The sequence below is a fragment of the Anopheles bellator genome, chromosome 1, assembly GCF_943735745.2.
Source record: "Anopheles bellator chromosome 1, idAnoBellAS_SP24_06.2, whole genome shotgun sequence".
Taxonomy (NCBI): domain Eukaryota; kingdom Metazoa; phylum Arthropoda; class Insecta; order Diptera; family Culicidae; genus Anopheles; species Anopheles bellator.
The window spans coordinates 8,484,391-8,511,485 of NC_071285.1; the positions used below are offsets into that span (position 1 = coordinate 8,484,391).

The following is a 27,095-nucleotide window of genomic DNA, read 5'->3' on the forward strand; positions in this document are numbered from 1 at the left end:
AGGTTTGGCTGCCAATGCACCCGAAGAATGTCCTTCCTATCACGTGTGTGTCTGTGTCGCTTTGTGTGCTTTCGATCGATATCATCACATTATAAAGCGTATCACCGGAATAGCTTTTTCTCGAACCATTAGGATGCCAGGGTACATACAAGCGTACAAACATACACGTGAGCGTTTTGGCTTCATAAACTTAAGCTTACGATCATACCTCAACCAAACGCATCACTCTCCACACATAACCCTTTAAAATGGTCGAACTATAACAACACTAATCGGCAGTAGCACCCCTTGTTTCGTCAATCCTCGCCTCGCCCGCTCGCTTTTCCACCCTAGTTCCCCAACCGGATGTAAACTCTCCCCACTGGTGTATGGTTCTTGCATTCGCTCGCTCGCGCCCATTTCCACTTCCGGTCACAAGCGCTGGATTGTTGGATCACGCTTACTAATCCTTGAATTGGAATTACCAAACGTTAAACCCCTTTTATGGTTCCGATATTAACCCCTAATCATTATGTGTGGAAACGATCGTATGATCAGAAAGTAGAGACGTACGATCGCCTTAGAGTAGCTACATTGCATTGGGTCCATTCGTATGACAATTCAACTAAAATGCGGTCGTTTTATATTTACCTCAATACTAACCGTTAACCTTGTAGTATGTGAACGTGTCCGTAAGCAGAAAGCTTCCTAGCCTTGCTTTCGCGTGTGTGATTAATTTCCATCTGTTTTTCGTAATATTCGCCATTCATTACATATTCTTATGATTCCATCCAAGAAAAGGGTTCGGTGACCTCGCCTCGCTGCTGGTGGCCCCATTAGCTTACCGTTTTTTTATGAATAAAACCCCTCACAAGGCCGTTTGCCGTTTGAAGAGGCCTTACTATTAAGATCGTTTATTTGCCTAACTCTCTGTCTATCTTTCACTCTCTTTCTCTCTCTCTTTCTTTCTTTCACTTTCTTTTTACGGGGGCATTCCGGGGTACTTGCTGTACGCTTCTGTTCTCTTCCCTGCGATTTCAAACGGGTTAATGTGCGCCACCCAACGCCATACCTCTGATTCCTCTAATGCAACAGGCGTACCCTGCCGTTGCACGATAATTCGTTGCTTGCCTGCGCCGGCGATGCAGCGGTGGCCAACAATGGCAGCCAGCTGGGCCCGGCGGATGGACGGCAAGTTGGTCTAGGTGGCCGTAGTCGCGTAGGAAGGCTCGACGATGAGGATGGTATCATCGTGAGGGAGAGTATCGGTGGCGGCAGTAGCAGCGGCGGTGGCAGTGGCTATACCAGCATCGTTGGCGCTGGTACAACAAGCATGATGACCACGGCCCTCGGTTACGACAATAATTGTCGCGATGACTCCACACTTAGCTACGCCGATATGGATCAGCTGAGTGCGCGACTCGAGCAGTTGAATGCGGTGAGAGGTTTTTACATTTTTGCGCGGTTAATTTGGTTCTTAAAACGCCGTTTGTTTACAGCAAAACGGAGCTATGGCCATGAGTGACGCGCAAAATCACGATCGTGGTGGTGGTGGCAGTAGCGCCGCCAACAATGGTAGCAAACGTCGTTCGATGGACCAATTGAACGAACTGTTCAAGGAGTTGGAGAAGTCTTCCAGGACGCGTAGTTTGAGTGACGGCGATGGCAACAGTGAAGGAGGTAAGCGTCGTGTGCCCGAATCCTGTTCCGTTGGGAACCTTATTAAGCTCCGCTTTACGCTTCCCACAGCCGAGTCACAGCCGGATCTGTTGAACAACACACCGCCAATACCGCCCAAGCGGCAGCATCGAACGCGACGCCACACACCGCCGCGACCCGTCTCGAACGGGTTGCCACCGACACCGAAGGTGCATATGGGCGCCTGCTTTTCGAAGGTCTTCAACGACTGCCCGCTCCGGATTCACTGTACCGCGTCGTGGATCCACCCGGAGACGCGCGATCAACATCTGCTGATCGGGGCGGAAGAAGGTATCTTCAATCTGAACCTGAACGAACTGCACGACGCAGCGATCGAGCAGCTGTACCCACGGCGAACGGTTTGGTTGTACGTGATCAAGGACATTCTGATGTCGCTGTCCGGGAAGACGAGTCAGCTTTATCGGCACGATCTGCTGGCGCTACATTCCAAGCAAACGCACCGCTTCTCGCTGCACATGAAGAAGATCCCGGAGAAGCTAGTGCCCCGCAAGTTTGCCCTCACGACCAAGGTGCCGGACACGAAGGGCTGTATGCAGTGCTGCGTGACACGCAACCCGTACAACGGATACAAGTATCTGTGCGGTTCGATGGCGTCCGGTATCTTCTTGATGCAATGGTACGAAGCACGAGCTTGCCCAGAGAAGCATAAGCATGATTCTCACGATCCCTTCTTCGTTAGGTACGATCCGCTCAACAAATTTATGCTGCTCAAGCAGTGCGAATGGCCATCCGGAAACATCCAGTACTACGGTGCCAACTCGAACGTGTTCGAGATGATCATCACACCGGAGCTGGAGTACCCGATCGTGTGCGTGAATGTGCGCAAAGGACCAAACGATTCGTTGAAGCTGGACTTGATCAATACCAACAGCAGTAGGTGGACTCGACTGGCGGCTAATCGAACGTTGTTTTCATCGTTTCTCTCACTGTTTCTCGGTAGCCTCGAGCTGGTTTAACTCGACGGTGGAAGAGATGGACGGTATGGCGACAGTGATTAACCGGCGGGACACGCTTCGGCCGATAAAAGTGCATCAGGTAGGAGAGCAGCGGCAGATGTGAAATCACCGTACACATGCATTACACTTTCAATTCCCCTTATGTGAAACAGATTGAAAAGGATGCGATCCTGGTGTGTTACGATCGATTCGTACAAATCGTCGATATTCAGGGTTTCCCAAAGGCGAGCCGCAAACTCATTTCGCGAGTGGAATTTAGTTTTCTAATTGAAAGTATAGGTAAGCTCTGGCGAGCAGTTGGGTCTGACGCGTTGATTTCATGTCTCTATTTCTGCATTTCAGTCTGTTTAACTGATAGTGTATTAGCATTTCACAAATACGGCGTACAGGGCCGCTCGCTGCGGAATGGTGAAATTACGCAGGAGATTACCGACACGAGCCGTATCTACGAGCTGATTGGCAGTGACAAGTGGGTGCCTCGAAAAGCCCCCTCTCGCACCGTTTCTAATCAATTTCACTCAATCTCTCTTTATCTTTTTCATTCCCACAGCAAAGTGGTAATGCTGCAGAGCCGCACCATCAAACCGGATACCGGAACCGAGGGAGCGAACGACAACGTCGTTGGGCACGATCTGTATATATTGGCCGGCCACGAAGCGAGTTATTGAGGCTGCATACGAGCATGCGATCGGAGAGATAAACAATCGCGTGATATCTGAGCGAAGATCCCGCAGGTCGAAACAGACCTTAGTCTGCTGAAGTTCTGATTCAAAAATGTTGAAAGGAGGCAGCTTCTGGCGGGCGGAATGTTTGGGCGTGAATGTCCGCGTGTGCGTGTATGTGAGTGATAACGAGTCATTTCTCCTCATCAGATAGGTTTCTTAACACAAAACACAAACGATAAGTGATTTGATGATAGTTTTCGTGTTAGGATAGGGCAAAGAATCGTTCGCTGCGAGAGCGCAGCGTAAGATAACGCGGACGAGCACACGCCCGGTGTGGTCAATGAGAAAGTATTACGTTTTGGTTTTAGTATGCATTTTGAAATGTGCCGCGTGAGGATCATTCGCACAAGACAGTAACAAGTGTACCTTTGGCTCTGTTACCCAATGTGCCCAACGATTTGCCGCTGTTTCTTTCCAGTTTGTCAAAATCCTCTGTTGATCGGAGAATAGTATAGAATACTGTTTTGTGCTGGGCAACCATTGTGCCGCAGCGGAGCATTCTGCTGCCCTTAAGAATTTGTTACGATGAGTTCCACCAACAAATGGCAATTAATTGAACGTCAACAATACACGCGTGCGCGTACAAATCTTATCAAATCCCCACGTGTAAAGCAAAACTACAAACCACACCCGAAGCCGACCATCCAAACTACTCCAGTAAATCAATTTCTCAATCGTAGTGCAATCAGATTCCAAAACTAAACACCTACAGCGCAGAGTAGAGAGTATATTTTTATACTGTGAGGGATCGAACCGTCTTTTTTCTGTTTCCGATATCGTTCGATGGACAGCATTGTCCGACGGAATGGATTGGGACTACTTTTGTGACCCGCGACACGAAAGTGATCATTGTGGAAGGAATGGAAGTACTATTTACATCCCCATAGCTGCAAAAGAAAGGACACAGTTTTCGGTTAATGTAAAAACAAAACACTATCCCTACCAGGCCCCCGTGAGCAATAAGCAAAAACTTTAACCGCATGATAGGCGAAAAATTACAAAACAATATGCAATAAATGCTCTAGCCCGCTTGTCGAGTTCGCTGTCCCATTCCGATAGCCTTGAAATGGCTGGATTCTATATTTTTCGGTTTTGCTAAAATCGGCAAAGTAAAACACACAGCAATAAACAAACAAAAAGGGGGGCATCAATAAGAACGTTATAGCAGACGAGAGAATATTAAACAAAACGAAAAATAACAGATAAAATATTACAGAACCGTTACCCCGGTGTAAAGGTATTGATCAATAGAAGAAAGGTACGAACAGAAAATGGACGATCGATGAGCACCGCCGTCGAAAACGGGCTGACCAAACTAGAAAAAGCAATCTATTTAAAAAGATAAAACAAAACCCTACCGCCAAAGGTACAGAGGCGCATCCACGCTGGCAAGCAACCCGAACAAAAACACTCCAGAGTTTACGGCATTTCCGTTTCTTTTTATTAAGAGGGTTTTTTTGTTACAAAATTCCCTATGAACCATGGTAGACAAACGATGTAACAAATATTAGCAAATGACGAAGCGATGAGGTCGATTTTACTGTTAATTACCGTCTTATTTGTCCCCGCGGAGGTCCGTCGTCTCGTGTATCTCGTGTTAGCGTTGTTTGCCGTTATTTGTTCGCTTATAGAAGCAGCATACATTACTAACCATTAATTGTACGTGTAACGATAATTCTAATCAACCAAAGGACACGGCCACACCCGAGAGGCGCAGGTCTGGTGCCGCCAGGTCTGTGAAAAATATCGATTTCGAATAATCCTTAGTTTGCGACACCGCCAGAGCAGGTCGGAAACATGATTCCAGTGCGTCGGTTCCGTTCGCGGTTGCGTTGTCAACCTAGATCACCTCCCACGAGAAGCCACGCAATTCCGCAACCCACATTCAGATCCTTAGCCCAGCTTTTGGACTTGGGAACCCCTTCTTTTACTGTAAAACGTTTTGCTTCGGAGCAAATTTTTAGTCTTTGTTTTTAGTCACCGTTCTTAGGATGAGCCACGAGAAAGCGTATTCTAAAACCCGGGTGTAGTGGTTACAATCCAATTAACCCGATACGTTTAGTCCAGTCACGCACCTTGTTTGGGAGGATGATAAAACAGTCAAACCTTTGATCACAGGCGTCACAGGAGAACCGGCGACCAATAACAGCGCCCCTGACTTTGTTTTACTTTTTGTGACCGCGTGGGGAGCACCGCGGGTTGCGCGACGGAGTTTAGAAGCAAGCAGGTGTATTAGAAATAGAATATATTAAAGATATATTAAACAAAAAATGGGCACTTGTTCGGATCGCGAAAAGTCAGAGATTCAGGAAATCATTCGCACGGTGTTGAGATTAACTAAAGCAGGGAATACAACGGAGAACGCGTGATGGCAAGAGAAATAAAATCGTGTGTGAACCAGCCAGTAAACACAATTCCTTTACAATGACCGTGAGGAACTCTCTCGCGGAGAGTCCGACCAATTCGTTCGTTGGCGAGAAGCGATGCTCCTGTACACAATGATAAATTAAAATGTTGCAAAACAAATAGATTGCGAACGCGCAGAAAGCATACAATCAAATACCGTGAAGGTTATCGTTTTCAGGCTGATGGTGATCGGTAAGAAAAGACATTCAGGATTCGTATGTTCTCTTTTTCGTTCGTTGCAGCAAGATCTTCAAGAGTTTAAGAAACTTGAGAGGTACTGGAAAACAAAACACGCTGTTGGCCTCTGGGTAGCTGTTGCAAAATCAAAAACGCGCTTTTTATTTTAAAACACAAAATTCTGTACACACGTTTGTATCGTTGTACTTGTACTTCAACGTAACCATACAGCAGCTAGCAGTATTTGCTACCTTAAATCACCATTTCCGGTGTGTTTTCACTAGCAGCCGCTCCGGCGTTTGACGAAGAAGACACCGGAGGTACCGTTGGCGGAGTGGTCGGTACCTGTGGTTGTTGCTTCGTTCCGACCGGACTGTTCTCCTTGTCCTCTTCGTCCTCACGGGGGTGGAACTTAAGGTCCTCCGTGTCCTCCACCTCGAACCACCAGTTGTCGGGCAGCTCGAACTTTAGCTTCCGCTCCTTGCACATCTCGATCACGCTCTGGATCGGTAGCCCGTTGATGATGAACTGCTGGCAAAAGTGTTGCTCGAACTTTTCGTAGAAATCCTTCAGCCGGCACTCCATGGTGTTGATCTCCACGTTCAGGTCGTCCAGATGCACGACCAGGGACGGGTCGCGTGGTCGCCGGGACGCGTTGGTGCTTGCGGCCCGCAGCCGCTGCACGTTCAGCAGCAGATTCCACAGATCGGCCCACATGAAGAACAGCATGAACATCTTCGCATTGCCGTTGTAGTAGTTGAGCAGCACGCGCTCCATATCGGTTTGGGCCGCCAGCAGCGCATCCGGGTCCCAATTTTTCACCGACTGGCGAAAGAGGCGTCGTTCGTACGGCGAAATCAGGCACCGGTCCCACAGCTGCTCGAGCCGTGCCCAACCGCCCGCCAAGTGTTGCTCGTTTCCGGGGCCGTTCGGTGAATTGCGCGTGCACTCCCCGGCGATCCGATAGCGTTCAACGACGAACGGACGCAGCGCTATCGCTTTACCTGGTTCCCGCAGGGCAGCGAGGGGTTTCTTGTTGCGTGTCGCCGACTCAAACAGTGTCCCGAGCACGCACCGCAACTGTTGTAGCTCGTTCAAATTGTCCTGCGTCGGGGCGACGCACTGCCGCTGTAGCAGTTCCTGCTTGTCGCGCAGCGGCCACTTCAGCGTGATTGCTAGAATATTGCAGTGAAGCCACATCACACTGATGTAGCCGTGGCGGAAGTTCATCACCTTCACCAGCCGATCGATGTACGAGTGAATGGCTAGGAACTGGCGATCGGTTGGCAGGGGGCGTCCGCTTGGATTCAGATCAATCTCTGGTCGCCCCAGTTCTGGTGATGGAAGTTCCGGTGTTGTTTTTTTAATGATTGACGTATGGAGCATGAAAAAAGGAAGAGAATACATGACAATAAATCATTGTTCGCGAAACGGTCACCCCGTCACTGACCTAAACATAATTCCCGCTGCCGCAGGGTGTAGATCTCCAGCGCCGTTTTCCGCTTGGCCACTTCTTTCCGCAGTGCATCGACCTTCGCCTCGAGCACCCGCAGCTGGCACTCGACCGGGAGCGACGCAAGCGCGCTTGGATCTAGCACGTAGCTTACGCCCCCCAGCAGAGTCGTCAGGTCTTTCATCTCGATCTGCAGTTCATCGACCCGGGCCGCCTGTCTTTGCGCATAGTTCGTCGTTTCCGCAATGATCTCCTCCATAAACTGATCGATGCAGCTCGGCAGATCATTGAGCAACCGTAGGAACGTGGGCTGGTCGAACGTGGTCTTCCACAGCCACCACACCTCGGGCAGACGGCTCTCCAGCACGCGCAGTGTTTCCTGCGCAGAATTGATTCTGCTCCCAGACAGCGTCACGGTAAACATCCGATCATTTGGAAGCAATTGGGTTAGTAAGCGAATCCGCAATCCACAGCCCCCAGCCACACCATGCACACACAGCCTACTTACTCCAGCTTCTCTTCTTCGGTCTTCATATCGGTTTCCATCTTCGCGAATCGTGATGCGACACCGTGATTGCACCTGCCGATCGCCACGGATCACGGCTGCGGAAACTTTTGGCCAATGGTTTCGGTGCCGGCGTTTTGTTTGCTCGATTGCTCCGTTTGAGCTCGTATGAAGACTGTACGAAAAACTTATTGTTCGATTCAGTTTGACATTTCCGGGAATGACAGCGCGTGCCATGGTGAAAATGGAGGTGGTGGAAACTGCTCACCACCAACACAAACTTTGAATTTATCGGCTTCAAAAAACTGTGCGCGCGTGAGAGAGGGCACAATTTCAGCTCGAATTTATGGAAATGAAATTTAAAAAAATAACTATTTTATTCAATAGTAAAGGAAATGGTAAAAAACAAGAAATGAGCAATACCGAACTGCTCGAACTAGACGGTTTGATGTTCAAATTTTCGACGATTTTCGAGCAGTGCTATCCCAGCAAACGGGTACAAAACTTCAGTTCAGTGGTTTGGCAGCTTTCAAAGACGCGCTCGCAGATAACGCCATTTTCATTGTAACGTACTTTCTCCGACGCGCGGCGGTTGTGATTGACGGACTCTGTGTGTTTTACTTAATTTGTGCTGTGAAGCGAAGCGAATTTCTCGATTGAAACCGTTCGGGGTGGTAATAAATAGTGTGTTTCGTATTTTAATCGTATTTTAAATTTAATTGTGTTTAATTGTGAGTTTTTGTATTTAATTATACGGCGATACGGTACGATCGACTACAGTACGGCTAGACGAAAAAGTAAAATGGAGGAAGATCCAAAGTAAGTGCCGCTTGTTGAAGCGAACAATGAGACACGCATAATTCTAACCGCCACATGTGTTTCGTTACAGTCAACATGTGCTGCATAAAATGCAGACCATTTGCCACTCAAACTTCCATCGCATGGTTCAGCTGTGGTGCACAATGTTCGACGAACACGTCTGCGCCGATTACACGCAGCGGCTGCCGGAGCATATGTTGGCGTTTTTTGACGAGGTATACGACGAGAGCTATCAGCGTAAGCTGCGGATTGAGGAGAATATCGCAAAGCTCAAGCAGGAGGCATACGATCTGCAGCGTTTGTTAAATGAACCGGCCGAGCACCTTATACCCGAAGAAATCGGTGTTCCGCTGCTGATCCTGCAAAAGCAGCTCGATTGCAGTTTGGAGCTAATGCGATCGAAACTTCGCGAGCGGCACGAAGCAATCGACGATTACCTGCTTGAAGCAGAAACATTATGCGAAGGTGCGTGGTGTGCCTACATCTGTCGAAGAAATGTTATGGTGTATACGGTCATGTTTGGGTTTTTTTTTCTCTGTTTCCAGAACTGGGTGAAGTACCGAAAGAGCTTTCGAAAGATCCGTTGCCTACGGAAGAGCAATTGGAGGCGTACAGGTCGTATCTGAACCAGTTAATTGCCGAGAAACAAAGTCGTTTCGAGGAGATCGCATCGCTGCGCCGTGAAACCAAGACGTGGATGGCCGACCTGGAGATTATCCCGCAAACGGAGTCCGAAAAGCGGCTCCTGAATGCACGCAAATTCCCACCGACCAATGCCAACCTGGCAGGATTGCGCCTGCTGCACGAGGAAACCGCCGCCCAGTACGCCGAGCTGCAGCGACTAATCGACGAGAAGCACCAACAACTCGAGCGGCTCTGGGAGTGCCTTGAGACGGATCCGGCTACGGTGCGCAAGTTTAAGAAGCTAACCGCTTACACGCAGACCACTTTCGACAAGCTGTTTGCAGAGCACGATCGCTGCGAAACGCTGCGTCGCCAAAATATGAAAGCGGTCATCGATCGGACACGCCAGGAGATTTCCGTGTGGTGGGAACGGTGCCTCAAGTCGATCGATGAGCGCGCCCGTTTCACCACATTTAAATCTGACATCTACAACGAAGACACACTGGCGCTGCACGAAATGGAGCTGGCCGATCTGAAGGAGTACTATCACGCGAACAAGGCAATATTTGAGATGGTCACGGAACGCCAGAATATGTGGAACCGGATGCTGGCGTTGGAGAACAAATCGAACGACCCGGGCCGGTACAACAACCGCGGAGGCAAGCTGCTGGAGGAGGAACGCGAACGGCGTCGTATTAGCTCGCTGCTACCGAAGGTGGAAGCAAAGCTGGTCGATGCCTGTCGCCAATATGAGCTCGAACACGGCCGTATGTTCACGATCAATGGACGTAGTTTGCGGGAAATGATTGACGATCAGTGGAAGCAGCGCGAGGAGAACAAACATTTGCACTCGAGTGCGCGGAAAAAGGCAAACTGTGCGGGCGTTCCGGGTTCGGCCGGGCGCACTCCGCGGGCCGGAGAATCTCTCGTGCGAGCGGGATCTTCTACGATGCTCTTCTCGGGCAGCCGTAGCCGGCTGCCGTCGGCCAGCACGTTTGGATCAACACTGAAAGTGCCAACCACGCCACTATTATCTGCTTCGAAGATTCGATCCGTAGGTGGTGGTTCTATGATGAAACGCAAAATGGTTGCGACCCCGACCAACGTGATCCACGCCAAACGATCGCTCCTACGCCAGCTCAACAGTCCGACGGTGGTCGGTGGTGGTGGACTGGTAGTGCCGAAGGCACCTCCGGGGAAGCTTCCAGCGATTAAAGTTTACGACACCAAGGTCGCTGGGTGCGTCGTACAAAAGCGGGTAAGCAATTTTGCAGCCGTTGTTTATGGCGAGGAGTTTAACATTTCCGTTTATTTTCTCTCTTCTACTACCGAAACAGCGTTCACGTCGCAAATCGCAAACCAAGCGCAGGAGCACCAACGCAAAAGGAGGAGGCCCTTCAGCCAGTGTCAGCTCTACGGAGGGCACAATCCTGCAGGATTCCGTATCGTACGAAAAGTTCGAGGTACGTGTTTGACCACCACAAAGCACATAATCTAAACAAAACAATAAAATCGCTTCTAATTAAATTATAATATTTTTTAATCTGACTACTACCAGACCTTCTTTGCAAACAATGTTCCGAACCGTTCGTCGGTGGTGACCCGTCAAGCTGCTGCGCAACAGAAACACATGCTGATTACCGTGAATGGTCAACCTTTGACCAACTGCCTGGAAGAGGAAGAAAATCTAGCCCCGTCACCACACAACCTGGCGCATCCGCCCATTGCTTCGTCCACCAACCTTGGCCTAAGTCTTCGTTCACCGTGCGCACAATCGACATCGATCGCTTCGACAACACAGAGCCGCTCGAGACGCCTAAAACCGGCGCTCAAGAACTGTCCCATCATTTTCTAAGCATCACTCGCTCTGATTGGCAGCAGGTTGTGGGGCGCGATTGTTATGTTTACATATCTTCGATGAACCAATGCAATACTTCTTCAGTTCTTCAAACGTAACTCCGTCGCCGTCACCGCCCGCCAACTCTAAGATCACTCGGCACAGCCGAATTGGTTTGAAGAAGACAAAGCAAATTAGTAGTAAAGAAAAGATAGCTTCCTTTCCGTCCGTCGGGTAGTATTCGGTTCCACCGGCGCTACCTTGTACCCCCAAAAAGGAGCCGTCCGTAAACCCGCGAGATGTTGTTATCAGATTGATTTCCCGGCTGACGACGGTTTCAGAAGGTGACCGGTCGGGACAGTAATCTTGAAAGAGAGCTCATTAATTCTTGTTCCGTTCTTAACGTTAAGTATTCACCAGGCTAACAACAATGAGGAGAAATTGTAATTCGTGAAAGAGGTTTGGCTCAATGTACAAAGTCCAGTCTCAGTGTAGTATCGGCGTCGGGCACTCATCAGTTATCAATTTAATTATTAGCGCGCGCGCTCTCTATTTTGCCTCTCAATAAAAAGTATATTTTAATTTTAACTAACCAAACTAACTGAATTCCAAGTTTCGTGCTGTTGAGTAATAATTTATCCATCCGATAAACGTGTATTCTTCCACGAACAAATTTATGCATCGCGGCATCAATGGGTCGTTGGTTTTTGAAAAATAACGAGCATTTTCGACAAAAAAATGGGAAGTCTTTGACAATGGGTGAAATTAGCCGTTATTACTTGAACACGTTTGACGCACGTCACTGAATTGAGGGAATTAAGATCACTTTACCATACAGGTTATTCCAAGGGACGCTTAGCTTGGCCAGATTTGTTAACAAAGTTCCAGTTGTTGTACATTCGCTGCCCTAAAAACGCATCCTAAAATGAAACGCACGCGCTTCATATGAAGTTGCCACGCCCATGCAGTAGTGTTGGTGATGGCGGCAGCATTAGTTTACATTTTGAAGCAGTCCTTGGCATTAGATAATGCTTTTTTAACGACTCTGGTCCAAGCTGAAAGTCTCTCGGAATGACCTGCATAATAGAGTAACCTTAGGGTGTGACGGACTGGTTCTCTCTGTTGTTGTGTGTTGTGTAGTGCTAAAGGTTACGGCGAAGCGGGGAGCACCAAGCAAACAGGAAGCAAATATTAAATCTCAGCAAAAGTAATCTCAATCGTAGTGCACTTGTTCGGTACGCGAAATATCTGTCGTTTGTGGATCGTGACAACGTATCAACGGCGATGTGCCGAGCTGTAAGCGGCTTTCCTCTCGAAACACCTTTGCGGCGAGCATTTTTTCCGGTGGACAGCAGACAAAAACCTTCAACTGTTTCGTGTTTGGCAAATCAGAAATTTGAATCCACGCTGAATAGTAGCAAAAACCCATTTGTCTCGCGCGTTCGCTAGCCGCTTGGGCAGCGGGAGAGACGTTGTGTGATCGATTTTGTGTCCGGAGTAAGGCTTCGCATAGTGCTTTCTTAACGGAAGTCGAATAAGACGGTCGATTGGTGCTTTGTTTTGTGCTGTTCTGAGCAAATCGCTGCCTTCGCCATAATCAAGCGCGGAGTGAATGACTTTTGCACGGAACAAACAGGTATACGGTGAAAAGTGAGACACAATCCAGCGTTGACCCAGTGTAAAACATAAAAATGACGGAAAATGCGTCAATCTGCGTCCCAATAAACAACGGGACGTTTCACCGCAGAGGAAACCGAAAAGGGGTCTTTACATCCTCTTCGCAGCTGTAGTTTAATCGTTTTCCTGTGCGGTTGTTACGTGATTTTGATTTTCAACGCTATGCCCACTCCAATGACCATCCGCACAGGACTTGTTACGGTCTCGCGGCAAAGGGGGTACGCTCGGAAAAAAGGAATCCAAAATGAGTGTGTCTCTCTTGCACACCAGGAAGAGGGTAGCGCGCATAATGCGAAGCAGAAAGATAGAAAGAGATGGCGACGGCGAATCATCTGATCAGTTGGACTAAAACGAGAAGGACAGCAGCGTGAGAACGCTGGTTGGTGAGGTGAACGATTTTGCTGCCGATTCTGGATGAGTGAGAGCGAGAGCAACATTTTTGACGTTTCAGTGATAACCGTTCGTGAGTCTGAGTGAGTGAGTGAGCATAATTGCTCACGCTGGCGGCGAAACTGTCAGAACTCAAAACAGCGGTTGGACCATCTTGCTTCTGCATCGGAAAAAGAGGAGGCGTTGAATTTTCTTTTCCTTTGCAAACATTCAAATGCATTCTATGCAAAACAAGTACTTTCAAACCTGCTAGGAAAGATGGTGTTTCCTAGCAACGTTTCTTTTGATAGATGTTCACCATTTCAACAACACGAGAATGGTTAAACGAACAACATAAGAAGCAACCGATTCGCACTGCCAAAAAGTCGAACAGTATTCGGTGTTTTTCACAAAATCACGTTGCGAGATGAGCAGAATTGATGAAGAGAGCGTTTCTTCGCTACCGAATGACCGGATGAGAGTGTGAGGGAGCGAAAGCGAGAGAGAAACGACGTTAAAGATAACAAAAGCCGCCAAATTAGAGAGGAAAACGGCTCCCGCTTTCCCACGACTTTTCCTACTCAACTGCAACTGTCACAGCCGAGCCGAGAGTGGAAAATTTGTTGTGTTGTGTAAGTTCGAGTTCTGATGGCTGGCCCATACGTCGCAGAAGAAGCGAAGATAGTTTTCTGCTTCACCCGTGCGGCACACTTTTGTGGTATCACCGTTTTTCTTGTTAATGGTGCACCGCTGAAAATACTACATTTTCCAAGCGAGCTATTTTGCCTAGTATGGTAGAATGGAGTGGTGAACAGTTTGCGGTGCAATAGCTCGCTCGGTTTTCCATTGCGTCTTAACCAAGTACCAAGGCATACCTGCGTCGAAGACGTAGTGGAATAAGCTTTAAAATTAGTGCAAAAGACAAAAGTGTGCGGTAACATTCTTTCGAAACCAGGAAAACTCTATCGCCAAAAGCAAGGAAAATTAACGTATTCGTTAGGAAGAAAATAGAGTGTCGGCAAAATGACGTAGTTATAGTTTTTGGCCCTTCTATCCTTGTTGCTATACTTTCGAAAAGATCAATAACGCGGTATATAGTGACAAAAATGCCGACAGTGTGTGGGTTTTTTCTGTGCGTTAAAATAACCGTGGAAATGTTGTCGCAATAATTACGAGCCAAGCAGCTGCGCGACCTTTATTTTCGATGTCCTGAAATATCGTTCCGCAGTTCTGTAGTGTTTCGATCGAAGTAGGTCGGCGGTGGATGTCAAAATAAGTTGTTTGTACATTGGCAACCTCTCTCTGTCTCTCTTAGTTCGCTCTTCCACATCATATTATCTCTTTCCCGCATGTCCCCTTTCTGTATCCTTATTTCTCTTCATTGGCCGTTTCACCCAAGATCATCACAAAGCTGCTGATGTGTGTACCGCGTTACGTTGTCTGTTGCTATTGTTTTCCATCGATTCCGGCTGGTCGGGATATTAGCGAGGTGTGACATGATGGGTGATGATTATTTTAAGTTTCCCAATACTAATCAAATGCTTCTGTTTCTTGCAGCTCAATTCACTTGCAAAAAGTGTGCGATTTTCGGTGTTGTTGGGTTTACTGTACTTGAACACGTTTGACGCACGTTCTCCGTGAAGAGCGAGAAGCGAGAGGATCAGTGCGTCACGAAGAGCGAAACAGAGAAGAAGAGAGAAAGAGAGAGGGCATAATCTTCTGCTGTCCGTGTCCCGTTGGCGGAAGCTTTAGTTTGGTCCCCATCGCCCGACCGAATGAGATGATCCTTTTGCTCTACTCGACGTGCAGAGTTTGAGGTGAATATTCGGAGAAGCTGCGCCAGGTGGCCGAATTGTGTTTCTATTTTTTGTTGTGTCCGGTGGTGTCCAGTTGTTAAAAGTATTCTACCCCAAAAAAAGATCACTTCCTCAACCGCCGAGTGTTGTGAAGGTTGCGTTCTCGCTGCTTTGTTGTGCTGTGCGCGTTACATAAAAGCAGGTGGTGAGCGTACGTGAGTTTCGAAGGCAAAGTGAGCGAGCCCGGTGAGAAGAGTGAGCTAGCGACTTGGCGCTTAGTGTGTGAATCTTGTGTGTGGTCCTGCATCCTGGGCCACGGAAACGGACGCAACAGAACCGGGAATGGTCCTTCGAAGAGTAATCCCTTCTTGCTGCTCGAAGCGATAGTTATCGTGTGCCCGACGACCCGCAAACCTGTTTCGCGAGAAGTCCTTTTCTCCTTGGCAGTGGACGAGAAAGATTTTTTTGCGCGTGAAACTAAACATTCGACCAGTCCGCTCGTTGTAAGAAGAAGTGCAATAGTCGAGCGACCAGGAAGTCGCATCCAATCATCGTCCTCCGGCCCAACTACTGCCATCCGGGGCGGTTGTAGAGGAGCGGATATCCTGGCTAAACGCTGCCTACTCACGGACCTTCCATTGCGGGTGCTCCGTTAGCCGCCGCCGTCGTCGTCGTCGTTGTTGTTGTTACTGCCGTCAGAGGGAAAAGCCGTCAAACTGGAGCGACTGCCAGAATATCTGCGTGACACCGTGGACTGGTTTATGGGGTAAGTTTTACTCTGATTTCATGGGCCGCTGCCACCGTTTATGATGCAATACTATCAATTCCGCGTCCGCGCACCGTTTTATGTGCCAATTTTATTGTTGCACTTTAAAGTGCACGGAACTGAATAATGCATTCGATTCGTTTTAGGACGATGAACACAACATTGTTCGTCCCAGTACGTGTTTGTGCGTTTTATGTTTTTGCTACACGGCAGAAGATACAAGACCAGGACCCGAACATCCGCAGACTCGGCACAATCTGCGTCTTGTGCAGATGCAATCAATAGTCGAGATCAATGTGTGAGTGGCATAAGCGCGCGCTTCTTCGCCACTGGGGGCTGCTGAAGCCAGCACTGCAGCAGTATGCAGGTCCAGGTGGTGGCCTCGTTGGATGACCTTGCACAAAAGCGGGTCAGCGAGTCAAGCCGACAAGCAGCTATGTGCTCGCCCGGCTGGCCGGGTTTCCTTCCGACTAGTGTCGCGTTTCTGATGTGTATTTTTAGCCAGCGTTCTCCTCAAACAACACACCCACACGGATAGTGGTCCTTAGAAAATGGAGACCTGCTTCCGGTGACACCACCAAGAAGGAAGCAGTGGCCTACAATGTATCTATGTTCTTCAGAGAGTCACAAAAGAACGATATTCTTTGATGTACGGCCTTTCGTTGGTGCCTCGTGCATTATCAGTGGCCTGTTGAGCCAAGGATTATTGAATTGTTTTGCTTCCGGTCTCGCGGTCATTAAAAACGCTCGATGCGCATCCTGTGAGATAAGACGATTATGTTGCGCCATGCTGGTAACGAATGTCGACTCATCATTTTTGCATTCGCGTTTTTGTAAATCACCAACAGTAAAGCCATACACCCCCACCCCCCTTCGATCGTGGGCTCGTTGGGATTGCAAATTGTTTCGTGCTCTGAATTTTATGCAAAACTTTGCGCGGACCCCGTTACGACGACGGTGGCCGATCGGGGAGGGGCCGTGAGCGATGACGATAATAGCTTATGTACAAGCGGCAAACCAGCATCTACCACGCGCTTGTATGTGGATGGTCTAGCAAACAGGGAGGGAACCACCGTTCCGTGGCACTGCCGCTGCCGGTACCAGACCACCAATATGTAATGGGGCCGAAAAGCACAAACAACAAGCGGCACAAGCCACCACCCCAAAGAAGCACAAGAGGGCAAAATTATTGGAAGCGTGAAAAAATCCGGTCAAACAAGAGATAGTGCTAAAATAGAAACAAAAGCAAATGAGCCATGCTTTCGGGCTCGGGCCACGCACCACCCGCATGTGTTTGTGCTCCGTTGAAGGTGCTCCCCTTTTTTCCCGGACCCAGGCTTCATAAGCCCATTTGGGGCAAATTGGATTTTCATTCGATTCGTGCCTCCTTCTGTTTGAGCTGCGGGCGGTTAGAGTGGCACAACGATGCACGATAATAGGTTGAAGGCAGAATAAACAATCTAATTTAAGTGCTTTTCCGCTTTTGCCTCTATTACTGCGTGTTTAGTTTCGAGTATCTCGTACGAGAATGCCTTTTTCCAAGACCCACGGTAGGTGCAGCAAAGGATATGAATCTCAGACGAAATCACGCCAATCTCCTGCACAAACATGGATGACTTCGCCTCCTCCGGGTCCGGTAGTCACGTGCCCCCCCGGTAGTTGCTCTCCCGAAAACCGACGGACGAGAAGACGTACAAAACCGCTGGCACGGACGCAACGCTTTTCCGCGAGTCCAAACGTGACGGCCGCAGTCCGCACGCTGCTTCACACCTAATTAGCATTAGCGTGGTTGGGCGTGTAACAACCACCGGCCAAAGTGGCGCACATGGACAGTGATCGGACTGCCAAAAGAAAAAGAAAAAGAAATAGCCCGATTAGGAAACAAACTTATGAGGTACGAAGAACTTGGGACATCACTGGCCCCAACTGCGGGGCGGCGCATGAGCTCGAGGTCAATTATCAATCCGGTGAAAATTGCACTTAACACAATGCAAACTTACGGACCCCTTTCTGTCTAATAAACGAGCCTCTGACGAGGTCGACCGAACACGTTTGCTACGCGCTTACTGTGAAAGAATCCGACTGAAATTCAAGTGGGTCAATAAGTCATCATGAGCAGAAATTTTCCGTCATTTAGCTGATTGTAAGATTATGTGAAAGTTTTAGAAAAGGAACAACATATGGACGCGCTTCGGCCATAACTTAATAGCTATTCTGAGTTAGACAGAGCGGATCTTCGGTACTTAGTAACTGACCTGGTATCAACTACAAAATTAGTTTTCCGACGTGTTGCGTTATCACCAATTTTCCATTAAGCTAAAGAGACAGTCCCCACCCACTGATAACAATGGAGCCTCGCTGAGCCCCATTACTCATTCACGATCACCACCATTATTACTACTAGCGCTACTACTACAACTACTACTGCTGCCGTTACTCACAGCCCGATTGCCGAAAAGGTCTCCCATTTTATCAGTACTGTTGTTGTTGTGCACGCCCGTGGTTCGTAACACGTGCGCATGTGAAACGGATGCACCCGATCGGTGGTGTGCGCTTGGCGGAGGCCAGTTTCTATTCCGTCCAGGCCTAGGCCACCCCACCCGATCCGCCCGATCTCTTTGTGGGCTTCTTCGCTTCGGTGCGCCTGCTGGCACACATTTTCCTCACCGAAGACGGGGAAACTCAAGGAGCTTTCGCGTGCGTGAGGCGCGCGCACAACGGTTGGCGCGTGTTTGTTCGCCGGGGCCGCTGAGGCCTCACACATACACGTGTGCGGCGGGGGGAGTTTATTAGCAAAGGTGTGCTGTGTGTGGAGGTGGTGGGCTCGCGCGCCGTTTCCAACTCAGTCTGTGTCATTGGGTGGCCCACGAAACACCTCACCTGAGAGATGATCGAGGCTTGAGGTGCTCTGACATCCTGCTCCTGGGAGAGGATCACCTCCAGTGTCGGGCTCTCTGATAGATCGTGTCCACTTCCAGGGCACCGTATTGGCCTTGTCCCAGTTCGGGTCGCTATCTTCTTGACACGACCAACCTAGCGCGCGTGAAGTGGAGTGATAAAATTCCCGACTTTGTTTGCTCCGTGTGTGCTTTTTCGCTGTGCAACAACAACCCTTACGGGCGGTGGTTGATGGAGTGTAAAACAGTGCCCCTACATCACCACCACCAGCAGCTGTCACGGAGGTCGCCGCCGAGTAGTCTGTTCAAACAATGTGTCCCCGTCAGTCAGTCAGTCCATTTTCACCGTACGCGCAGTGAGGCCTCTCTATCGGCGCTGCTGTTCCCGACGATAGGTGCCGCGCTGTGATAACAAATTGCCGATGCTTCCGTGGGTGTTCGATCGATTAGTGGTTACACATGAGTGTGTGTGCTTCTAGTGCACGGAATGATAGGTGGTCGGAAGATCACTGAATGATCCTCCCGAACACGGACTATCAGTCCTCGAAGGCACTCGAGAAAGTGGCACCCGCAATGAGGCGTTGAAGCACTCGAAGCACCAGCAGCAACACCGAAAAATTAAGAAACAGCGCGGAATTGGAGCATCCAAAACATATACAACACCGCCAACCGACGTGTGGTTGACGGCCCCGATGAGTGGCGGTGTTGTTGGGGGTGCCAACGGCAGCAGTAGCAACAACAGCAGTAGCAGCAGCCACAACACCGGCACTGTTCGGCTCACGAAAATGTGGACCACCGCCGTACTGAACGCGATCACTAGCCGGGCGACGAGTGCGTCGAAGAACTTCTCCGTGCGCTACTCGTCGATCCCGAGCAATGAGGCCACCGGAGGAGGCTCTTCGTCGTCCGCCGGATCGGCCAGCAACCTGAGCAAGATCATGGGCGGCTCCGGCATCATCCTGCCGCTCGATGTCGAGGAAACGGTGACGTGCTTCTGCAGGTTAGTTTTGGAGGCCCCACAGGGCTGAGGTCCTAACCAGCAGATGCCAGCCACCACCGTGTCTGGGCGGCGCGCCATTTTCATTATCGCCTTTTAAAAGTTTGACTTTCCCCGTGTTTTTCCCCGGTGCTCCACGCGTTGAGGTCGCTCGCTGTTAATCGGAAGCCAATTTCCGATTTTTAATTAACTTTCTTTGTACGCTTAGCTTATTTTGGGCAATTTCGGAAACTTTTGCGCTAAACACGACATAAACATACGCCTCCCCACAATGATCGGGATGATTCATGGCCCCGCAGGAGACTGAACTATCGTGGCCTATCGTGCGTCGGTTGATGGTCGGCTTATCGGTTATACTCTCTCCCTCTCGGTTTGTGCCAGAGAGATAGAGTTCTCTTTGTTTTTGAATAACTTTTCAACTCCCCCGGCCGATAAAAACATTGTCATATGCCGCCGAGGACCACGTAATGGGCGCGCATTATGTTGCGTTGCGGTCAAATGCTACGAAAAATTCAATTAGCGGTCGGATGGCCTGCAACGACTGCAGCGGACCGCGACACCGCGTTATGGCCCTTCACTACTCTGAGCACTGATAAGAGAGGTGGCACAAAAACGACTTCCACCTCGGTCGGTCCCTATCCCGCTCTTCAATCATCACACACATTGGGGACATACATTGGGTGGGTTTTCGCGAAAAATGGCCGCTTCTTGTTGGCTTCCGTGTGAGTCATTTTTCGCGTGAGGTTGACCACATCCGTTGGCGCATGTTGTCGATAATGAAATTTGATTAGCAGCCGAGCGTGGGTTTCGGAGGGCTGACTTTTGCCACCGTCCGTCGCTGCCACCGCAAACAATCACCGTAGAGAGACCCCATCGCATCACAATGGGGCCCCCCATTGAAATGTCCACCTTCTATGCGGCGAGGTGTGAAGGGCCTTTTCACCCTCTTTTTGTTAGGGAAACAGAATGATGAATTTACTAAAGTGTTGTTGTTTTCAACTTCAACTTACTTTTCGTTGTTTGCTTGCTTTGTTTAAATTTTATACTTTAGTTTGTTCTTTTTATTTACACTTTCTGATTTATTTGGCTCCTGATTTTCCTGACTTTACTTTATTGGGACTCGCTGCACTTTCTTTACGCCGCCAGTTTCCGACTCCCGGCCAATTGGATTTCGCAAGCTGATTTTCGCAATCACAGTTTCTCCATCCGCGCACGCCAATTCCCTCCCAACATGTGTTCTACGGTTTGTAAGCTTGTAATTTGCTTAGTTCCCTCCCTTTCAGCAAAGGTTTCTCCGGTGTGCCGATCACGTTGCCGCCCCGTGGCTTCCGTCGGTCACGTGACGGGGACAGAACTTTGTGTGACTCCGAAGCGCTAGCGTTTGGAAGGTTTCTCCTTCGAGGTTGCGCAAACTGCCGCTGCTGCCTGGCTAGCTTTGTCGTTTTTCCCGACCGTTCGCTGGCAATCCACGCAAACCGGATGCCAATCGTTTGGCAATTAGAATTAGCCCGAGGGCCACACGCACGGAGGAGCTTTCGAGTCGAGTTTGGCAATTTGACAATAGAACTTCTATTCTCTTCCCGCCAGTCCTTTTGATTATCCTTTATTTAAATATTTTATTTTAGATATTTTAAACACAGAACGAAAAAAGTTTGCGTGACGCCGAAATTGGCCACACTGAGCCTGAGTGGTTTGGCGCTAATACCCCTTTTGTTTATTTGTTCGTTTGATGGTAAAATTAAAAATGTTACTTCTGATTCCCCGAAAAGAAGGGACATCGGCCCGGAGTACGCCGTGTCCTGTTTTCTCGGATGGCTTCCTTCCTAATTGACTCTCGTTATCCTTTTTTCCGCGGTCGGGGGCTGTTTCCAAAGGATGTCCAACATGTTAATCACGTTGCAGAAAGGGGACGAAAAAAAGGTGACCAAAGTTCGGCCTCCACGGTGGCGACTAAACTCCCTCCGCAAAAAAAAACCGACAAAGAAAAAGGGAGTCGCATTCTTGTCTTGAAGAAAACTTTCCTTTTTTCGGATTCGGCCACCCCCCCGGTGAAGCCCGTTCTTTTTGCCGGCCCCATGGGAGGTTACGCAGTTCAATGCAGTGTGCAAAACGCAATCGCAATCTTGCTCAGCTAGAGAGAGAGATAGAGAGAGCGATGAAAATGTCCCTTCCGATTGTGTTCGAGAGATAAAATGTGGCGCTCGACGGGCCGCATACCGCAATATACCGGCTGTTCATTAGCTGTTAATAAAAGCTTTTTTCGGGAGCGCATTTGTTTGCCAACGTTAGGCCAGGTTGGGCCTTTGGTTTCCAGTGTCGTCGCACCTTTTTTCATTGATTGACATGTTGCTTGCCGGCTTATAATACCCAACCACCCATTTTATCCCAGTGTATCGATCGATCGATCGGAAAGCCTCACCAGCCGCCCATTTTCATCATTTCCCCGAACGAGGAATCCGGTTCGGTTGGGGAGGGTGACACGCATCCTTAATTAAATTCTCCATTTCAACCCGTTCACCAGCGTTTCATTGGCCACATCCATCACTTACACGCATGGTGCTTCCTTTTTTTTGTTCGCGGAAACCATTTTAATGTCCCCATCACCCGAGCCTGAATAATTGATTCATTAACACGCGGCCTGTGTCACCACCGCCGAAGCCGAAGCCTTCCAAGGGCTACTCTGGTGATGATGGTTTTGGGCTGCCAAAAAGAGGCCACATCCTGCGGCGGAGTTTCGGTCCCAGTCGGGGGAGCGGCTTTGTGTGATTTCATCCTGTCCATTTTGTGGTTCATAATTTCTTCGGCAACGATCGCCGAAAAGGGAAACTTATTTATTGTTTTCTTGCTTTCTTCGGCTTTCATGTGTTGTTTTTGGTTGTAATGGTCCCGCAAAAATCATAAACACCACAACGAGGGAAGTGATGGACCGTCGGCTGTACGGTGGCCATTTATTTTTGCGTAAACCTTGTCATATTGAAAATGGTGCCGAAAGACGGAAAATGCCAGATGTTGGAGGTAAGGCTCGGTTCGGATCAAAGAGACGAGGAGCGTGCTCCATTATTTGTGTACGAAAAACAGGGAAAATGCGGCCATGTCCAGCATCAACCCGCCCCCAGAGGAGCACATTGGAGCACACATTGCTTATGATTGTTTTGAACATTTTTGTAAACGCTCAGCATCTGTTGGTCAGCAGATCTATTTTTGCTTCCCCAGTACCGACGGCGTCATTCGACGGTGAAGAAGCGGTTTATTGGCGATCGAATTTATTTATTTGAATTTAAGAGGAAATTGCTGCAGCCGCCACCAGTGTCTTGAGCTTCCTATTTCTCAATCGCAAAGACCGGACCATGACATCATTTTCATCATCACCGAGCAGTGGCACTAGTGCGCCGAGTGCCACTGCCGCCGGTCGAAAGTAATTTCCTTTTCATGTCGTGAAATCGATCCGCGGCTCAGCAGCACACGAGCAGCGCTCGATATTGCTTCCTCTGGCGCTCTGCGGCGATGGCCGGCCTCGTCCAGACGTGGCCCGGGAATCTTACGAAATCTAAAAGCAATGCAATTCATCACCACCCGCTCGGCAGCATCATCCTCTGGGGCGCGGGGTCCGGGGGGCGATAATGTTACGGATTCTGGCCTCTCCCGGATCGACTTCCGCCTCGTGATGCCCCAGCGAGCGTAGGCCGTTGCGTTGCCGTTAATTGGCCCCCTGTGCGCGTGCATCAAACGCGAAAGAGGAGGTCATATAATATCGTTTCGGACTTTGATCTAACGCAGATGGGTGGTTTCAAGCTGTCCGCCTGCCGCGGAATCATCCGCGATGGTGATGGTGTTAGGTAATGACGCCAAATATTCCTACTAACATTTCTTATCCAATGGTGGACATTTCTAAATAGCATTACGATCGTGTGTCGTGATGATCACGAGCTAGAAACAGTAATGCGAAATGCGCAAAAGAGAGGTTGTTAAACGTAAATTAATGGGCCAAATGAAAACCCGCAACACGGAACAGAACGCCCGATGGCAACTGTCCACTCTAGAATTACCTGTGCGCTGTCTAACGAGCTGTTTTTCGGCTCTAATAAAAACTGCGTTAGGCCCTCGTTAACTCGCAGCGGCAATCGTAGCCAAACTGTTGCCATTTTCCATTTCCATCTACACCTTTGTGGGATGCAAAACAGCTGCAACCAAAAAAAAAGGGCGAATGAAAATGAAACAAAACACAAGCCAGAAAAAAACCGTGACCACCTGTTTTTGTTGCAATTATTTTTCTCCATTTGGCACAGCGTGTGGTTCGCTACTGTGGCGCACAAACAATCGGGGACTGGGTGCTAGCTTCACCCGGGGATTACCAAGGGGTTTAATTAAGGCTTCTCAGGCTGCGGCAGGATGACATTTTTTGCATTTTTTTTATGATTGCTGGCTAGCTGGTTGGCTGTGGCTGGTGGTTGTTGGTTCCTTTCGGCGGTCGCTTATTGCGGTCGGCTTCAAATGTTGGGAAAAGGTGCTTCGCGTATTATGATTAAATTAGCCGGAAGTGTCGCGGATTCTCTGCGTATCTGTGAGGCCGTTTTATTGTAGCGGAGTAATTGAACGTGGATTTGTTTTGTTATTTAAATTGAAGCCGATTGCACTGCAGATTGGATTCAATTAGTTGTGTTCCGATGGGCTTCAGTTGTTTGTTTAGATTTAGTAGCATGCAATGTAAGTGATTAAAATGTCCCGCGGAGTGAGCTTCCGTTTCTAAATGAAACGTGGAAGGTGAAAAACTTTGCAAATCCTTGAGGAGACAATGCACCACGGGAATGCTGTGGCGTCGTAATTTTCCATGTCCCCTTCAGAACCACACGAGCGCGCTGGCCACTTGGGCACGAGAGTGATGAAACAAAGCTCGCTGCAAACTGCATTCGTCTTTGCACGGCGATGACGATGCCGCTGCTACACTCCAAGACGAGGAATCTTCACTCCGGTGGTGGGACCGACACTAAAATTAGACTCGTTCGCCATTCCTGCAATCCTGCAGCCCGATGGTGTACGGACGGTACAGGCACAACACAGGGTTAGGTGATGGCGGTCGGAAATATGGCGACACTAAAAATAACGTCGTCGTCGCAATCACGCAATTTCTTTTTCTATTTACCACCCGGTCGCATGTCCGGAGGAGAGCGTAGATCGGATACAGTGCTCCAAAAAGGCGCTTCCCTGTTACGGATTCTATTGTTTTTGGGTTTTTTTGCTGGGGAAAATGGCTTCCTTTTAGCGACAGTCGATGATTATTTTGAAGGTCGTTGAAAAACGCCCGAATGTATGCAATTCGTATTTGCAGCACGGTCTTACGTTCTCTTGTTATTGTGTTCAAAACTTGTTTTCACAAGTTCCAGTTCCATTTCATAGCAGATGGAAAAAATTACGAGCCCAGTTTTTATTTACCCAAAAACGAAGATGCTCTTCACATTTTCTATTTCCAGTTTTTGGTGTGTAACAGTTCCGGTGACAGTGACTGATGAAAGTGATCGTCACCCTGGTCACTTTGGAGCGCAGGTCACACTTAGCGTTCTCTTCGCGGTAGTTGTTGGTGGTCAGTAAATCAACAACAGTGTCCGCCCACGGGAACCCATTTGACCCCGTTGCCGGTAGTGCGTTGAATTCCGGCTCTGCGAGGGAAATGGACTCGTTAAAAAGTCATAAAAATAAATATCATATCCTAGAGCGCGCCCGGCGGCATCCCGGCGTCATTTGGTCGTCCAGCATTTCGTGGGTCCCAACATCAGCAGCGGCAGAAGGACACTGATTTTTTGCTCAATTTACGTCACCATGTGCCATTTGTACTGCACTCCGCTTTCTCGCTCTCTGTGGTCCTCCCATGTCCTCTGCTGGTGGGACCGATCTGCCTCTAGTAATGGAAAATCAGTGTCCATGTTGTGCTGTAAAACACTCTCATCCGTATGGCACGCGGCGTTTCCGAGGAAAATTACATTCCTTTAGGGTAGTTTAGAGCGAGAGGGCGACGTTGTGATTTGCTTTCTCTTTCGCCTAATGGCGATTACGGCGGGGGGCGCCGCGGACCGGCTCCGTTTTGGGTCGTTAATCTGTTATCTGTTTAATTTGGTCCCGCTGGCGGGGTCCTTCGCTGGAGGCGGCAGCAGTACCGACATGCTGTGCCGACGTTGGCGGACCTTTTTCAGTTTCTTGCTTTCCGCCCGGTCCAGGATTGATTACAAGGATTCGGTTGACGTTATACGGGACGATTTTACGGAGACAACACCGAGAACCGGGCACCAGCGCCGGGTGGTTGCCCTTGAAGGAAGTCGTTTAAACAATGGGTTTAAAATGGGCAGCTCGCCATTTGGTGGAAAAGTTGCGACCACCAGCAAAAACAAAAAAAACACCGAACCGGGGGGAAAAGGGATACTTACCCTACACGGAAACTGCGCCATTTCCTTCGCCGTTTTGAACCTGCTTAAAATAATGCTCCACAAGATGGCCGATCAAATCGGGCCGGGCCGGCCAGAGGGTTGGGATGGAATTATTTATGTCGGACAAAATTACACCGTCGTTAAGCGGCGCCGATCGATCGATCGTGACGTGGGTATATCCTTGAACTCTGCCGGCAGCACACAAACTACCGTTAATCGATGCTGAAGGTTAATCAACGTGTACTCTTCACCACGTACTTCCGCAGCAACGTGTCCACCGCATCTCGGGGGGGAAGTGACCTTTCAAATCCACATTCGACGATTGTGGTGGCGGCACTGAATGTTTCGCCGAATGTTTGGCAGGGAAATTTATGTAACGCCTCTCCGCCTAAGCCACAACAACAACCACAGCGAATACATCTTTTGGCAGCATACGTTGGCGTTGCCGGCGCGGTGTACGTTAATGTTATATACATTTGTTTTTCCGCGTCCTTTCACGGAATCTCGCCGTGGCGCCAGGGTTGTTAGTGCGTTGCCGCCATGTCCTGGCCCGTTTTTCTGGCGCTGGGAAAAATTACAGCAATCACTCGATAAGATTAATCGCCGATGGAACTAATTGACCGTATTTTCTCGTTTGGTTTGTGTGCTGTGGACTTGAGTGTTGTGTATCGTTGTGGAAATTAACATTACCGTAGGATCCATAGGTCACGGTTTTGGTTTTGGCAGCGATATTGAACCTTTCGAAAAAGTTATGATTAAATTGTCGAAAATTCTCGTAGCAAAACTGTTAAAATGATGAGAAGGAAAGGCCGTTCCAATTCAAAAACATTCTAACAAAGAGCCTTGGACACTAGTGTTTATGTAACAAACTTTCAGCTCTCCCATGTTTTTAGTTTTTCTGCACTTATTCGTCTCCGGAGCACACTTCATATGAGGCTCAAGATGCTCTCTGGACCATGCTGTGCTGTAGCATTGAT

The 27,095-nt window shown here is 48.9% G+C and overlaps 4 protein-coding genes across 6 annotated transcripts in view; 3 read left to right on the plus strand and 1 right to left on the minus strand.

Annotated features, from left to right (window-relative positions):
• The window catches only part of LOC131206104 (mitogen-activated protein kinase kinase kinase kinase 5), a 10,823-nt gene extending 4,833 nt beyond the window's left edge, over window positions 1-5,990 (plus strand). The window contains exons 8-15 of the mRNA XM_058198500.1: window positions 1,075-1,417; window positions 1,479-1,665; window positions 1,729-2,314; window positions 2,378-2,571; window positions 2,639-2,733; window positions 2,807-2,933; window positions 2,997-3,123; window positions 3,205-5,990. Coding sequence (XP_058054483.1) covers window positions 1,075-1,417; window positions 1,479-1,665; window positions 1,729-2,314; window positions 2,378-2,571; window positions 2,639-2,733; window positions 2,807-2,933; window positions 2,997-3,123; window positions 3,205-3,322 — 1,777 coding nt within the window. The 3' untranslated portion in view covers window positions 3,323-5,990. The remainder of the gene's footprint in view (window positions 1-1,074; window positions 1,418-1,478; window positions 1,666-1,728; window positions 2,315-2,377; window positions 2,572-2,638; window positions 2,734-2,806; window positions 2,934-2,996; window positions 3,124-3,204) is intronic.
• A 118-nt stretch (window positions 5,991-6,108) lies between these two features.
• On the minus strand, window positions 6,109-8,060 carry LOC131216424 (uncharacterized). Its single transcript, XM_058210911.1, has 3 exons — window positions 7,924-8,060; window positions 7,413-7,810; window positions 6,109-7,296 (listed from the first exon to the last, which is right to left on the minus strand). Exons 1-3 carry the CDS (start codon window positions 7,959-7,961, stop codon window positions 6,215-6,217), a joined length of 1,518 nt encoding a protein of 505 aa, XP_058066894.1. The 5' UTR covers window positions 7,962-8,060; the 3' UTR covers window positions 6,109-6,214.
• Window positions 8,061-8,669: 609 nt separating this feature from the next.
• Window positions 8,670-11,696, plus strand: LOC131216142 (protein regulator of cytokinesis 1-like). Its single transcript, XM_058210556.1, has 5 exons — window positions 8,670-8,739; window positions 8,810-9,204; window positions 9,285-10,621; window positions 10,701-10,826; window positions 10,922-11,696. The coding sequence occupies exons 1-5, from the start codon at window positions 8,723-8,725 to the stop codon at window positions 11,216-11,218; spliced, it is 2,172 nt and encodes a 723-aa protein (XP_058066539.1). The 5' UTR covers window positions 8,670-8,722; the 3' UTR covers window positions 11,219-11,696.
• Window positions 11,697-12,374: 678 nt separating this feature from the next.
• The window catches only part of LOC131206135 (MOB kinase activator-like 2), an 86,710-nt gene continuing 71,989 nt past the window's right edge, over window positions 12,375-27,095 (plus strand). The window contains exons 1-2 of one of the 3 annotated variants that reach the window (XM_058198558.1): window positions 12,375-12,496; window positions 14,804-15,808. In XM_058198558.1, the coding sequence (XP_058054541.1) occupies window positions 15,804-15,808 (5 nt within the window). In that variant the 5' untranslated portion in view covers window positions 12,375-12,496; window positions 14,804-15,803. Of the gene's footprint in view, window positions 12,497-14,681; window positions 14,736-14,803; window positions 15,809-19,551; window positions 19,706-27,095 lie in introns of those variants that run through there. The other 2 variants (XM_058198560.1, XM_058198557.1) reach the window with 2 other exon arrangements.

Bases quoted from the DNA above. Each gene is read 5' to 3' on its own strand.
- LOC131216424 (XM_058210911.1), bottom strand. From the start codon at position 7,961: ATGGAAACCGATATGAAGACCGAAGAAGAGAAGCTGGA. The intron at 7,811-7,923 runs GTAAGTAGGCTG...GTCTGGGAGCAG, and splicing joins ACCGAAGAAGAGAAGCTGGA to AATCAATTCTGCGCAGGAAA. The intron at 7,297-7,412 runs GTCAGTGACGGG...TTCCATCACCAG, and splicing joins GCAGCGGGAATTATGTTTAG to AACTGGGGCGACCAGAGATT.
- LOC131216142 (XM_058210556.1), top strand. The intron at 9,205-9,284 runs GTGCGTGGTGTG...CTCTGTTTCCAG, and splicing joins AGCAGAAACATTATGCGAAG to AACTGGGTGAAGTACCGAAA. The intron at 10,827-10,921 runs GTACGTGTTTGA...GACTACTACCAG, and splicing joins TATCGTACGAAAAGTTCGAG to ACCTTCTTTGCAAACAATGT.